This window comes from Podarcis liolepis (assembly GCF_965112155.1).
Source record: "Podarcis liolepis genome assembly, chromosome: 11".
Taxonomy (NCBI): Eukaryota; Metazoa; Chordata; class Lepidosauria; order Squamata; family Lacertidae; genus Podarcis; species Podarcis liolepis.
Window position 1 is genome coordinate 22,954,543 of NC_139565.1, and position 15,716 is coordinate 22,970,258.

At 44.7% G+C, this 15,716-nt stretch overlaps 1 protein-coding gene and 1 long non-coding RNA gene across 4 annotated transcripts; one reads left to right on the top strand and one right to left on the bottom strand.

Moving 5' to 3' along the window:
* The first annotated feature begins 196 nt into the window (after nt 1–196).
* Nucleotides 197–15,208, top strand: REEP5 (receptor accessory protein 5). 3 transcript variants are annotated; one of them, XM_083464675.1, is made up of 5 exons: nt 197–333; nt 1,983–2,076; nt 12,190–12,328; nt 13,394–13,562; nt 14,837–15,208. In XM_083464675.1, exons 1-5 carry the CDS (start codon nt 216–218, stop codon nt 14,884–14,886), a joined length of 570 nt encoding a protein of 189 aa, XP_083320801.1. In that variant the 5' UTR covers nt 197–215; the 3' UTR covers nt 14,887–15,208. The 3 variants fall into 3 exon arrangements, with proteins under 3 accessions (XP_083320801.1, XP_083320802.1, XP_083320803.1); XM_083464676.1 differs by lacking the exon at nt 197–333 and adding an exon at nt 1,675–1,723; XM_083464677.1 differs by lacking the exon at nt 197–333 and adding an exon at nt 1,731–1,764.
* On the bottom strand, nt 6,325–12,183 carry LOC310688351. Its single transcript, XR_014516883.1, has 2 exons — nt 9,451–12,183; nt 6,325–6,502 (listed from the first exon to the last, which is right to left on the bottom strand). It is a non-coding gene; the product is annotated as an uncharacterized lncRNA (long non-coding RNA).
* Nucleotides 15,209–15,716: the final 508 nt, after the last annotated feature.

Below are 15,716 nucleotides of genomic sequence, written 5' to 3' on the forward strand. Positions count from 1 at the left end.
GGGCTTCAGGGCCGGGCTAGCGCTGACGTTGCCCCCCTATGATGCCGCTGCTGCTGCTCCTGACGTCTCTCCGCCTTCGCTTCCGCGAGCAAAGCAGGCCCGGGTCCGTCGCCAGCTGCTGAGAAGCGCTTTGCATTTGCATTGCGCCTGGAGGAGACTAGAGCCGCTTTCTTTCTCTCTCGGATCCTCTGTCCGAGGGAAGGGGTCCCGCCACCATGACCGCGTCCATGAGGCAGAGGTTCGACAAGTTCCTGCACGAGAAGAACTGCCTGACGGCCGTGCTGGAGAAAATCGAGAGCAGGACTGGCGTGAACAGGTCCTTCATCGCCATTGGTAAGGAGCGGCGTCTCTCCTCCGTGATGCCGTCTCTCTTTTTCCCCTCCTCTGTTCCAAAACCTCCCCTGCGACCCGCGCTGTTCTCCCCCGTCCTCCACCCACAACCAAACATCACGTCGATTGTGATCCTGCGATGTTCTCCAAAACGATGAAACTGGAGGTCATTTCTGAAAGGGAAGAGAGGAAAGAAGCCCTTTGTTTTGTTACGGCCCCGACGGCCCTGCATTTATTTCTTTTTAATCCTCTCGTTTGGTCTGAAGCGTTTGCATCTGGCATCTCAACGCCAAAATGCAAAGCAGCCCGTAAATGTTCTTAGCACTGAAACAGACGCTTTGCATAATAAGGGAGTATCCAGTCTCTCTCCCCCCCCCCACGCATTCTCCACCCTAGCTTGCTTCGCAATAATGGGAGTGAAAGCTCCGTTTCGGCCCCCCCCCCCGCTAGGATGCCAGGGGTCCTGGGTAGTGGGGCGAAGAGATTCTGGGCCTCTAATTGCAATTAGAGATCATACTAGACAAGAATTTCAAAAAGCATGGGGGAAATGCAGAGAATGATTCACAAAACAATGCCCTAAAATTCATACCTGGACTTGTTTTGATTAATGTCTGCAGGAGACACTGGATATTTAAGTTTTAATTAGGAAAATCTTAATAATTATTCATAAAGGAAACAGCTTTTAAGAAGTAAATAAGGATGCCAGAAACAGGAAAAAGGAAGTCTTTTATTTGGTTGTTTGTATTGTTGTACACTATGCTTGTTGTTTGTTATGGTTGTGTCTGATGGGGGTGGATTTCTGTGTTGGGGGGGTGGGGGTGTTGTGTTATGTTGTAAATAAAATTTCCAATAAAAAAAATATTAAAGAGAAGAAGAGGAGGAGGAGGAGATTCTGGGCCTCGGCACCTGCCTCTCTCCCTCTCCCTCTTGGGCGACATTTATGGCAGGAGAAGGCGCATATTAGGCACCGTGTCCAAGGAGGGGGGGGAGAGCAGGAGGTGGTGCGGGAGTCTCAGCCCTTGGGATTGAATGTCCAGCAGCAGCAGCCGCTGTAAAACGGGCTGGTCTCAGGTTACAACAGTCCAGCTCATTTCCCCGCCTCCAGCTTCATCTCTCTTGCTCTTATGCCATGTTGGTAAAAAAAAACCCACCACCACCAGATTTTTGTATGTTACTGTGCCCCCGACAGAAGTAGGAGGGGGAACCCCAGCGCTACTTTCGATGCCTTTGGAGGGAAATTACTGGTGCCTTCTGAGAAATTCGGGGGAGGAGGAGGAGGGGAAGAAAGAGTGAGAAACTCCCACAAGATGGTAATTGACTAGCTGACGTGTCTGGGCTGAACTAAGTATCGCTTTGTGTCTCGGATCTGCCATGTACCCTTTCAGTATCACAGGTTAGCTTCTCCCGCCACCCCCATGAGGGTTAAACTTCACGGTAAACAGCGGGCAGGATGTGGTGCCCCAGTTCTCCAGGCTTACGTTGGGGGCTGTGGTGGTTGTGGGTTGAGCCCCGTGGAAGGAATTCATCCGTTTCCTTCCCGCCTCAGCAGCCCTTAAGGAAACTTCCATCTTTATATAACTCAGCCTTTGCTTTATTGTGTGCTCAGGGAGGGCTCCTTTCCGCCCCGACTGACTTTCTGCTTTCTTTCTCAGCCATTGGTGCCGCGCTAGCCATCTATCTGGTGTTCGGTTATGGAGCGTCCCTCCTTTGCAACTTGATTGGGTTCGCTTATCCTGCATACATCTCGTAAGTGTTCGGAGAGAGAAGTCTCTTCCTCTTTCTGTGTACTGGGGCTGCCTGTTGAAACTGGTAACTTTGGAGGGGGTGGGCCATGTGCTACAGATTTCCTTTCCTCCTTCCTCCCTCTTTTTTTGTCAGGTTGCAAGTGGCTGCCAAACCTTCAAGGAATTGTTTTGGATTTTTTCTTAAGGCAAGTTCAGAACTTGCCAGGCCCCTCCCTGGATAGGGCTACAGCATCCTTAGAGCTTACAGTAGTAGTGAGAAGCCTCTGTCTCACTCGGTAGGCTGACCCCAAACTCCCAATCTTGCCATTGCCCTGTGCTGTAGAATCAGAACTCATTGGAGCCGGAGGAGTCAGCAGATGGACTATGACGTTGTGGGTGATGGGTTTGCACGATTTAGGCATCTTAATGCCACAAAAGCTTTTGGAAATAATAGAACTCTGTCTGGAAGGAAAGGTTACCTTGGCGATTTCTGTTGCAATGAAAATTCTGGCTCTGTGCCCTGAAATGTTGATGATGATGTCACTTCAAAACCGGGGGGGGGGGGGTATTTGAGCAAATGTGTGGCTTCCTATTTTTTTAAAACAAGTGAGAAGTTTCGATCCAACCAAAGTTAAGCAGTTATTTCAGGGTTTTTTAGACTGCCTCAATACACATAAGAACAGGGCATTTTGATGGCTGCTGCAACGCTGGGCTCATCTAATGGGAACTTGACTGAAGGCTGAATGTTAACAGCTGGTATGGATTAGGATGAGAGCCGCGCCTTAAACGTGATGGAAAAGACTGCAGTTTTGCAATCTTATTGTGAAATGAGCACTGCGTTGGGAAAGCATGGTGAGAATTTCACGTGAGTGCCCTGTCTTAAGTGCGCCTGTATGTTCTGGAAAAGCTAAAGGTGCTTGTTCACATGTGCGTCTTTTTATCCCTCGACATCAAGTGAGAACTTGTATGTGTGAAATTGCCAGCACAGATCAAAGAGAGCTTTCCTCATTAGCCTTACATCACTTCTCAGACAGCTGAGCTTGGGTAAGACAACATGCGTCCATGCGTTCTCTCTTCACAACCCCCACCCCCCGGGATAATAGCACCATTGCTATAGATTTAAGATTAAGAAATCACATAATGGGAAAAGATAAAGCCTTCCACCCGCACTGTAATCAATTCAGATCCTCCCCCCAGCTTTTAACAACAACAAAGAAGACAGCATAGAATAAGAGAATTTTATAGCGGGAAAGGACCCCCAAGGGTCATCTAGTCCAACCCCCTGCAATGCAGCAATCTTTTGCACTCAAACTCATGACCTTAAGAGCCTCATGCTCTACCAACTGAGCTATCCTCAACACCAGAAGATTCAGTTGTAGATCTCCTACATCAAATCTAGTTTGACCATATATAGGATATTGATGGGATGTCTCCTATAAATCTGCCTGCTTATGTTCATAAACAGCATCTCGGTCAGCTCCTGTCTTACTTGTAACTTTTTTTGTCCGTGGAAGTACTCAGTATCTTTATAGAGTGTATGACATGGGGGGGGGGTGAGTGTGTGTAGATATAGATATAAACACACACACACTCCACTTTTTTAGATACAATGGTACCTCTGGTTACGTACTTAATTCGTTCCGGAGGTCCATTCTTAACCTGAAACTGTTCTTAACCTGAAGCACCACTTTAGCTAATGGGGCTTCCCGCTGCTGCCGCGGCGGCGCCGGAGCACAATTTCTGTTCCCATCCTGAAGCAAAGTTCTTAACCAGAGGTACTATTCCTGGGTTAGCAGAGTCTGTAACCTGAAGTGTATGTAACCCGAGGTTACATACTCACTTTTTAGCCCCTAAGCAGCGAACAGCATTGATGCATATTAATGCAGAATTATGCAACAAACACAAGACATACATTAAATAGCTCAAAACTATATAAATTAGTGCCAGTATTTCACATGTGCTTGTTTGTTACTTAGCGACTTGCATGTATAAATGGGTCACTTGCAGATCTAATATCCAAAAACAGAGCATTCATATTGCCTGAAACGCAATGTGATGCTTCTCAGTGCAGTCACCTCACAGGTTCCAGTGCCAGTAATCCAGTGATAGCCATACCTGTATATTCTTCTTTCCTCTTCCCAGTGCTCAGTGCAGTATTCTCCGCATGCTATAACGGTATCAATGCTGTTCCCATTATGTGGTTTCATGGTGAGTAAGGTTAATAAAAGTAGCAAAAAACTTGCATGTGTACATGCAAATCCTCTAATGTGTATGTTCACATTGGATTCACTTGGACTTTCAAGCAGGTTAGGAAACATGCAATAGTTAGAAATGAAAGTAAAACAGAAGTCCCCCAGAGTTGACTGGTAAATAATGAAAATCGCCTGCGGGTCTGATAATAGCACACAACACTTTCAGAGCACAGTGCATGCCCCGGGAGTAGAAAAAATCCACAGGCTAATACGTTTAGTGACGATGCAGCGAAATCTCCATTGTACACGAGAAACTAAAGCGGCAGTGGGTTAAGTGATAGGATTTTTAAAATTCTGACACCATAAAACTGCAGGACGCTCTGCTTCAAAAAGGCTAACACGTTGCCTTCCTAAATATCTGTCCTTATGGTTTCCAAGGTGTTTTAAGTTTCGCTAAGTCTCAACTTGCCATCTGGATGATCCTAGTTATTTCTGTGATTGACTCGTCCATGCTTTGCAGGACCAAACAGTTTTTATGTTGTCACTTTGACAATGTGAAGATAACTGCAAATAGCTCGCCGGAGTCTTGCCACATGGTTTGCTTCATCTTGGGAGTTGCGTAGCAGAAGTCTGTGGAAAGTGTTCTCTTATGGTGAGACTGTGCTAATCTGGTTACCTTCCAGCACATCTCCCTGGGGTTTCAGACACTTTATGTAACAGACAGGACTAAAATTCTCTTTCTTAAAACTAGGCAGGTGGCCGTATGTGGCCATATGTTGTCCGCTGCTGCTGTAGACTGCAGTGAGCTAAATGGATCGATGGGCAATCTAAGCAGAACACTGTCTAAGCAGTGTTCAAAACTCCCATTGTTCTAGGCGCATTTTGCGACAGGGAATTTCATTAGCATGAGCAGTTTCTGAGCTGTGGGCGCAGTACTGTGCCTAAGATTTCAGATTAAAACTGCAGAGTGGAAGGAAAAGAGGGCCTTTTTTTTGCCTCCCCACTTCCAGCTACTCTCTGAAGACTGGAGAAGAGAGCCTCTTAAGAATATTAGGGGGAGAACAGGGGAAAGACTAGACCATGTGAAAAATGAGCTGCAGTTCATTCATTTTCAGATTTGTATTCTTGTTATTAAAAAAATGGGACGCAAGTGGCGCTGTGGGTAAAACCTCAGTGCCTAGGACTTGCCGATCGCATGGTCGGCGGTTCGAATCCCCGCGGCGGGGTGAGCTCCCGTCGTTCATTCCCAGCTCCTGCCCACCTAGCAGTTCGAAAGCACCCCCAAGTACAAGTAGATAAATAGGTACCGCTTTATAGCGGGAAGGTAACGATGTTTCCGTGCGCTGCGCTGGTGCTGGCTCGCCAGAGCAGCTTTGTCACGCTGGCCACGTGACCCGGAAGTGTCTTCGGACAGCACTGGCTCCCGGCCTCTTAAGCGAGATGGGCGTGCAACCCCAGAGTCGGACACGACTGGCCCGTACGGGCAGGGGTATCTTTACCTTTACCTTATTAAAAAAAAACGCCTAGACATTCCGTTGTTGCACCTAGGTTGAAGGTGCCATTTAGCTCCCAGCTTTCATGTCTCAGTTTCTAACACTGTGCCTAAGGCAGGTGCCTATGCTGGTGCCAGAGAATTGCAGATCATGCAGGTCACATCCACATCTTATATTTAAAACACATGACTCCCTTCCCCCTGCCCCCCCAAAAGATACTGGAAACTGTAGTTTAAAGGTCTCTTAGAGGCAAACTATAGTTCCCAGGATTCCTTAGGCGAAGTCATGTATTCACATGTATGGTGTGTGTGTGTGTGTGTGTGTGTGTGTGTGTGTGTGGCCACAGTCTTAATAGAGGTAGGTTCATACCTTCCTCTTCTGCCTTCTATCTTATTTTCCTAGGTACTATAGTGCATTCTGCTCTTGTGGTCAGGTGCTAAAGCTGTTGGCCAACAGCACAGACATCTCCCCTGCTGCATATTTTTATTCACTGTTGGACTTTTCAGGTTCCTTCTCACCTCATTGTGAATAATTGAATTATATTGGTGACCAGCGTCTCTGTACAAGGCAAGGGCAGAAGGCGAATTAAGTTGGGAAACCCTGTCCCACTGGCTTAATTTTGTATTTCTATAACACATGTATTGTCATAAGACTGAACTTTGTGGACTTCCAGACACTCTGGTAAATCACTTTCCATTAATTGCATCAGCCTTCCTTTTCTTTTCTTAGTATTGCTGGGCCCTGCCTAAATAACTGGGCAAAGCTGAAAGTAGTTGAAAGTTCATTTGGTATCTCAAAGGTATTTGAATGTTTATGACCTACATAGAACACCAGAGGGAAAATATCCGTAGATTAAATGTAAGTAACAGTAAAAAAAGAAAAGGAAAAAAGTGGTTCAGAACACTAGAGGAAAAAGGGATTCCTACTTGGTTTTGCAAAAAGGCTGCGTATGAATGTAGTCGTGTAAATTCTGGAGCATTTCTGTGGCAAACTCTTTAGAAACAGCACATGTAGATTCACAATCATTCCTGTAGGTTGGGAGAGGACAGAAGCAGTCTATCACGTCTGTTACCCTGCTTTTTCTCCCAAGGATAAGCTTACCAGATTTTTTTCAATGAATCTGGGGACACTTTTCAACTTCCTACTAAATGGATTTTGTCAGGGGACTGATTGTCCCCGAGAAACGGGGGTGTCTGGTAACCTTACCCAAGGAGCTCTTCATAACCAGTTTAATAAGAAAAGGTCCACAATACCACCCAGAATGCTTGCTGTAACAAGAGGAAGCTTTCCCTTTTCAAGGGTGAGGAGAGAAGTCCTGGCCTTTATCTTCTGCTTGGAAGTGGAATTTTAGAGGCTGCATCACAACTGGCTGCATCACAACTGGATGCATTTGTGCAGAAAACATTGTAAAGATTTCTTAGTGCAGAAAACATTGTAAAGATCTGTAAAGATCTTTCCTATTCTTTTCTATTCTGATTAATACAAAAATCTACTAGAAGCTTCTCTGTGTGAGAGTAGCAGAGGCAGAAGGGTTAATGATTGTTTGGGTTATATCTTCTGGGAAGCTGCTTTGAACTGGTTCTCATATCTCTATTCTGCAGAGTCATGCTGACTATAAATATAGGCCAAAAGGACCCTGGGTCTTGTCTTTTCTCTTTCTCTCTCTTCCTTCTGGTGTGGTGTTTCTTAGTGTTAAGGTTTAGTCTTATTCTGAGTTATGTTTATAAATGCTGCAACTGGATTTTGTATGGACTGAGCCAATCCTGATTGTATTGGATTCGATAACCATTATGCTACATTTGCCTTCAGCACAAGTAAAGCTCTGCTGAATGAAGTTCTATTGCCTCTGGTCTATTTTTGGGAACTCTGCTGAACTCTGCAACGTGTTTAAGGTTTTCCTCCACACATATGACAACATATGACAATCCCACCCTTTGCTTCAGCAGAGACAAAAGGCCGTAGCTTGCTCTTTGGGGTTGGATGACAGAGGTGCTTGGGGCACCCTGGCCCACCCAGCACCAAAACAAACACTAGCCTTTCCTTTTAGCTCCAGAGAGAAAAGCCTTGTCTACTCCGAGTGCCTTGCCCACCCAGGCAGTGGACCCACTCAATGCCTCGTCTGCCCACTGCAAACGCAAGCCCCTGCTGCAAACGCGGGAGCCAGGAAAATGTGTAGGAATCAACTGAAACTCAGTGTAACTGCAAGGACTGTCCTTTTCCAGATCCTTGCTAGAAGCTGGGAGAAGGGAGCAGGGCTCATGCAGGACTCATGCAGAGGTGTTGCATAAGGTTAGGAACAAGGGGCCACTTGTGGCTTTTCTACTAAATTGTAGCCCATCTCTGAGGCTAGCCAAAATGTGTGGACCATTGTGTATCAGGTAGATTAGGCTGAGAGAGTGTGATTATCCCTGGGTCACCTTTACCACACTATTCGAGTCACTCTTGTGACTTTGCCTCCTTGTCCACTGTGCTGTTGGGGGAGGGGGAGTAAATGCCCCATAGGAAGGACTTGTAGGAAAAGCCAGCTACCCTCTGTCTCTTTCTTGCAACAGAAATTTATTCCATGCTTTTCAGTGCCCTGCTGTTGATTTGCAGTATTTTCAAGTCAGCCAGAAACCGTTCCACTAAGTTCACTGTGTCTCTAGCAAAACAGCCGCTGCCCATAAAAGTCCATGGGCTGATAGTGTCCCATGCTTATGTGGCTTCTCGTGTTAGGCTGCATCAAAGCTTCTTTGAACCTGGTTATTAATTTCCCTGTCCAGTAAAAGCAAGAATCCCTTTGCCTAATTCCATACTGCAGGCATTGTCTTCATCTGCACATCCTGGTAAACCGGGCTGGGGAATCTCCAGTCCATGGGCCTAATCCAGTCCACCAGCTCTCCTCATTTTACCCACCAGGATATTTTTAAGCAAGCTTCAGCCACCTGTCCTACAATTAATGTCACCAGGTGAAGGGAGGCAAAGGCTGGGAGGGCTTGGTTGAAAGGGGCTCTGCAGGCACTGCTGGTCAGAAAGCAGCTGTGTGGTTGGTGCTCAGCTGAACATAGGGCTTCCCAACAACCAGCTACTGCCTGTCAGCTGATAGGCGGTAACTGGAAGCCCACTGGATCAGTTGCACAAGGAGACTGTTGCAAAGACAATTCCTGAAGCAGGCTTGGAGTTACTGCCTGTCAGCTGATGGGCGGTAACTCTAGGCTTCACCGGTGCTTCAAAGCACTATGCAGGGTTATTTGCAAACACTGCATGGTGGTTTGACGTCCCTGTGCTGTAGATGGTTATCTTCTGGAAATAAATTTGACAGGTGGCTGGCCCCACGTTCTGTAGCCAATGTTTGTTCTTGGCTTACTTGTAGTTTGTTTGAGAGAAATGAACCATGATCCCAGACAGAGATTTTTACCAGGGATCTCCTCACCCACCAGGGATCTCCTCACCCACAATAATACAATACAATGTCTCACCCACAATAATCATTCCTGGTTTGGACATAATTGCTAAGCCAGAGACAGTGGCATGTTTTTCCCTGTGCGGTGGCAGGACAGGGCAGATCAGCCCAGATCAATGTGTTCACAGTAACCGTTAACTATGGTTTACCACAATGTGCAAACTGGGTAAGGATTGAAAGGGGAGCTCTGTTTGTTTGTGCCTGTTCAGTGTGCTGAATTCTGCGTACGGTACTGGAAAATTTGACAGCAGTCTTCAAACTTGCCTTACCTAAAGTGAGAAAAAATGGTCTCCATGGTGGATCACAAATCTTATAATAAAACACATGGCTGTGATTTTTTTCAGATGAAAGCATGCTCTGCTTTCTCATATACATTGCTACAGTCCAGCCTTCCCCAGCCAGGTGCCCTCTAGATATTCTGGACTGCTGCTCCCATCAGCCCCAGAGGTTGGGGATGATCAAAAGTGAAGTCCAAAACATCTGGAAGGAATTAGGTTCGGAATGGATGCTATAGTTTAAGTAACTACTTGACATTAAAAACAAGCCTGCAGTTATAATGCATTGCATCATACTGTTTGGGCATAGCCCAGCTTTCAATCTACTCTGCCTACTTAGAGATCATAATATATACAATACATTTGCTTTGGGCACACTGGATAGTTGTTCTCGAGCATCAAGTTGTTAGAACAGTGTGACAATTCCAACTCATCTTTTCAAGAAACCTGCCAATAAATCTAGGTCAGTGAGAGTCTCTTAATTTGAATTTCAAAATCTCCCCACCCCAAGGCCTCCTGAACACAATTCAGCAACCTCCAATTCCTATTCTCATTTGCTCAACCAAATTAGGTTTTGCATATTGTGCTTGGTACATTCAGCCCCAGTGAAAAACCAGTGAAATTGGTTTGGGATATGATTATCTCCATAGAGCTGGAGGTATAAATTGACAGCTTCAGCTTCAGCAAAGTCCTGATTCAGCAGATCTCTGCCTGGGAGATTTAGGCACTTAAAACGGAACAAAATGTTTCTTTGGCAAACATATTAAAACTGATTCAGTGGCAAGCACTTCTTGCCCCAGGTCAGCAGGCAAGTGGCTTCACTTCAAGGCATTTTTGACCCATCCCATTTTTACTGAGCTGGTGGGAAAATCCTCCCTCTGATCACTCTGTCAAGGCATCACTAAAATATTATTCCTTATCTACATTAGTCATATCTTGGGGACAGAATAAAAGAGAGTGGTGGTACTTGCCCAGAGGGTGGGGGGGAAAGGTCATTGCGCTGCCCTTTATCATCTTACAGCAGGAAAGATTATTGCGGGATGTGTTTGTTATCCCAGAAGCACTGGAACTTAAACATTTCTTCCCAATTGCAGAGTAGAAATTTAGTGTCCAAATGGGTTATCCGTTCTCTCTTTCCCCCCTCCTCCCCCCAGAACAAAACCTGTTCTTCCAGTTTCTGACTTCTGTTGTTTTTGAAGTGCTACATGTTTCTGTAGGTCAAACATATATATTACAAGTCGGTTTCAGAGTCTCTTCAAATCTTACCTACCCTTCTGGTCCATCAAGGGCAGGTGTTTACAAGTATTCGCTGTGTTCAAATATACCTTTCGGGTGTGGGGATGGGGGAGATGGCAAGAACTGGGGAAAGTTTATGATTGGAAAGCAGTAACAAGCAAACACCTGTAGAAAGCTCTTGTGGCAGAAAGCTCTTGTGTTGTTTGAAGCAGAAAAGCTGTTCTGACAAGATGGCCAGAGGCAACTGACAGCTGCCTCACCAAACTCCCACGCCTACATTATCTTAATACAACAGGTAACAGCCTAAGAAAAACTATATGGTACAGCTACACGTTTAGTCTTTAAACCATTTTCTGGAGTGTCACATTGATTTAGATAAATCTCTGCACTGCCACATCCCAAAAATCCTATTGGCTCACTCCAGTTAGGTGCAAGTATTTTTCCTGTATCCTGGTAGGAATTTTGAATTTCGAAACAGCTTGATTTCACTTTGCACTGGGTTTTCATATCAAATGGATATGTTAACACTCACAAATGGCATATTACAGGCTTTGTCTGGTCTTGAAAAAGAACAGTGTTTTCCAACAGAATAACTTATCATAAGTGATCATTAAAATAATTATTCACATTTAAGAGGCGGCAGCAGCAGTTTTGGCTTTGACAGCGTATGTGAGCGGTTCTCAATAGCTCTTGATGTTTCAAGTTGTCATAATTTACCAAGGTGTTTGGTGGCCTTTCAATATGATGGGGAGGGAGTACAGTCTCACTGGACTGCCTGCATCTGAGCTTTTCAGAGAGCCTCCTGGGCTGTGGACCCCCTGAAGTTTGTGAAACATGTGGAATCTACCCTTGCTCAAAGTGTGTTTTATCTTCATGGTATCACTGGAACGTCTGAATGTTCTTAAGTGTACAACTTTGCTACCTGATCATGTGTATAGCTAAACTGGTGCACACAGTAGCTTATACCACCACAACCATATCATTATCACGTGCCTCAAACAGGATGCCACCTCTCCAAACCACCTGCAAGAGTATGCCAGCCTTGGAGCTGGCATAGCGTATCCCCACTACCCCAGGCTGCCCTAGAGAAAAAGATGTTTCCTCCATGTTCTGCCAACAGGGTTTAAAAAGTGATTGTTCTCTGCTACATTATTTTACCGCCACCATTTAGGATTGTTTTTAGGATCCTTATTAGCAAACCAGATTTTGGTGGGAAATTGATGTAGAGTGCGTTTAGTTTTGCAGCCCATTCGTATCCCTAGTACAGATGTTATAGAAGATTGTAGCTGTAACTGTAAAGATAATGCTAAAAAAGGAAACCTAGGACAGCTGCTTTGCCTGCGAGCACTCAGTTTGTGAACTGCCCTGGGATCTAGAGATCAATTGTGGTATACAAATTTAATCAACAGTGACAACAACTGGAGTAGATCTGTGACCATGTGTGTATGTGTTGTAGAGGGACTGAGTTGACTTACCCTTTAAATGTTTTTCTTTCAGCATCAAGGCTATTGAAAGCCCTAACAAAGATGACGACACACAGTGGCTGACCTATTGGGTTGTGTATGGCGTCTTTAGCATAGCGGAATTTTTCTCTGACATCTTTCTCTCCTGGTTCCCTTTCTACTACATGATTAAGGTATGTTTGCTTGTACCCTCAACTGTAGCCTGCAGAAAATTTAGGAGCAGTGTGTTGTCAGCCTACAGAATTCACTGCCACAAGAGGGTAGTGATAGCCACCAGCTTGGATAGCTTTAAATAGGAGAATAAGGCTCTTAAAGGCAACAAACCATGATAGTTGTGTTCTGGCTCCATCATTGGCTGTGTGCTTCTGAATACAGGTTGGAGATCACAAGCAGGACAAATGCTGTTGCACTCAGCTTCCGGTTGTGGGCTTCTCATTGGGATATCTGGCTGACTACTATGAGAACAAAAGGTTATAGACTAGATGGGCTGTTGGTCTGATCCAAGAATACTCTCTTCGGTTCTTACGTTTGACTTTTACAATCCGTGATGCAGGCACTTCTTTTATACTATCTGCCGTGCAGACATACCAATTTATTCCCTAGGTTTTAAGAAGCGACCTACTGGATCAGAGCAAAAGGCTGTCTAGAGCAGCATTCTGTTCCCCACAGTGGCCACAGAGCTACATCTAGGAAGCATCTTACAAGCAGGGTGTGAAGGCAGGAGTCTTCTCCTGCTACTGCTTCCCAGTAACTAATATTCATAAGCACCTAGTCTCTGGTCTTGGAGGTTTCATACAGGATTGAACAGGCATGCTTTCCGCTTATTGGCTTCAGCATAGGACTGTGACCTGTTCAAATAACTCTTAGGTGCATATTGCACTAAGTGTCATTTGCATGGGTTTTCAAATGTGAACCACACATGTAGTATTTATACAGCACTTTAGAGTTTTCAATCCTTACTGCAATCCTTACAACAACCCTGTATTGCGGGGGGGGGGGGGGGGCAAGCAGAGGCACCAGAGGTGAATTAGAGGGGCATGCTTATGGTCACCTATTGCCATGGCAGAAGTGAAATTCAAACATGGTGACTCTGGATTTATAGCTCTGTGTCTTAGATCATATGCTAGACCAGCTTGTCTGACATAAGGATTACATAATCTTTCTATGCCACTAATGATGGGCAGTGTGATAAAATCTGGTTTCCTGGTTCTTTCCTCCCCCCCCCCTTTTTTCCCCAGTGTGGATTTCTGGTATGGTGCATGGCTCCAAGTCCTTCAAATGGGGCAGAGCTGCTTTACCACCGAATTATCCGCCCCTTCTTCCTGAAGCATGAGGCTCAGCTGGATAACGTAGTAAAGGATCTGAAAGACAAAGCTGCAGAGACAGCAGACACCATTACTAAAGAAGGTGAGGTCTATAGGGCCAGTTTATTCCAATAATTTTTCTGCCCTGGCTAGACTACGTTGTGGATAATTCTGAATATGTAGCTGGTTTTGAACATAGGTGTTTGGGGGGGGGGGAGTGATGCGGTGAGATGTACTATGGCATGTGGGTCTGTTTTACTTGAATTAAATCATACGATTTACTGCCATATTATGTTATGGAACAGACACAATAAAACCCAAGTAGCTCTTGATGGGATGTGTCTGTGTTTGCTTCCTTTGACCATAGTGAGTAGCATTGGCTTTGACCTGAGCAGTAGAGGCAAATTTCATGGACACCTGGGATTGCATCAAATAAACACTGAATCAGGTACTTGATGCTGAAAATCCCAACACTTGTTTTTTCAAAGACAAACAAAGCCTCTAACCCAGGGGAGTGAAGCCCTCCAAATGTTGTGGACTCTCATCAGCCACAAGCAGCATGGCCAATGGTCAGGAATGATGGAAACTGTTGTCTCGACACCATCTGGAGGATTACAGGTTCCCATCCCTGCTGTAGCCCATGAGCACTTTGAGTTGCACAGAAAATACCTTATGACATCTCAAATCTGGGAGGGGAGGGGAGATAATGTTGGGGTTCAGCAGAAGTCCCACAGGCTAAGTGTGGTTTCCTCAGCCACCTTGTTGTTCTGCATGAACAACAGCAGCAACAATTCTTAATTTAGACAGGTTGCTTAATTTAGACAGGTTGCAGAGTTTTTAGCACTGGGCCATTTAAAAAAAAGCACACCCATAACTCAGAATATTGATGTGGAGGGCATTTCCAGAGCTGCGATAATTCCAGCTGCTGAACAATAGTAATTCAGCAATGCCATTATAATTAAAGCTCCTTACGAGGCCCTTTGTCTTTACCAAACAAGATATGGTGGGCATGTACCAAAGAGGGTGGCACCTCTTCTGGAATGTCCTCCTTAGAGAGGCTTGAGCAACACCTGCATTGTGATCTTTTCAGCACCAGGTAAACACCTCTTTGTTTCCCCAGGCTTCCTGATTTTAAGGGTTATGGGGTTTTTTTTAGTGATCTACCGGTTTTTTGGAGTCTTACTAATCTTTCAAGATTAGCAAACATTTTGGTGGTGCTGTGAGATTTTATCTCTACATAGATTTTCTCTCTGCTATTTTTATGATGCATTGTTATGGCTCTCTTTGTGCTAAATTGTTTTACTTTTATTGTAAGCTGGCCAGAGAAATACTGTTGTGCAGTATATAAATGCCACTTTCTTCTTCTTCTTCTTTCAGCTAAAAAAGCAACAATAAATTTACTGGGTGACGAGAAGAAGAGCACTTAAAACGGTTAACTGGAAGATAAGTTTCCTCATCACTTCCCTTATGCAGCTTGATGTTACTGGGGACTGTGATATAGTAATTTGAATCTTGTTGCCTTGTAAACATTTTTTTATTTTATTAAAGGAATGTGTTGTAAGATTGCTTGCTTTTGCAGTTCTCTGTATTGAAAGTAAGCATTTTTATTTAAAACCAGTGCAGTGGGTAGCATCTAAAGCTTACAGGTTAGTTTATTCATCTCCTGAGCAGAGAAGGGACTTTCAATACTGTCTTGTCTTGCAGTTAACGTAAACTTTAAATAAAGTATGCCCCAGGTTCTGACCATTACACTTTGTTTCTTTGTGCATGCAGTGTCCATGGTAAAAGCTCTGTTGCATATCTGACAGGTTCCCACTGTAATGTAGTTTGATAGCAAAGCGTAATGACAAATGCTTTTCATGCCAGTGTGTTTCTGCATATCGAAGGTTAAAAATCAAAAAGCCTTATGTTAATGTGTATTCTTACACTCACACCTCTAACCGTGTTGTAAACAGTGAAGACTGGTTATGTACGGTGCTGAACACAAATACTCCTTATTGTTGCACAGACTGCTTGTAACTTGCAGTATTTCGTCAAGAGTGTGTATCTATGGGAATTGTCCTTAAAACACTGCGAAGAACACTTTGTTGTTTATGACCAGAGTTGCAATGGTTGAATATACATACCGAATGGCTGTATGTGAAAAGGAAGTGAGATAATGATGCCTAGGTCTGTACACTCATCTGGGCCTTATCCTGTGGCCTTTGTGGAATAGCTGCTCTGCAGTGGAGCCTCCTACTGCTGTTGATGCACATGT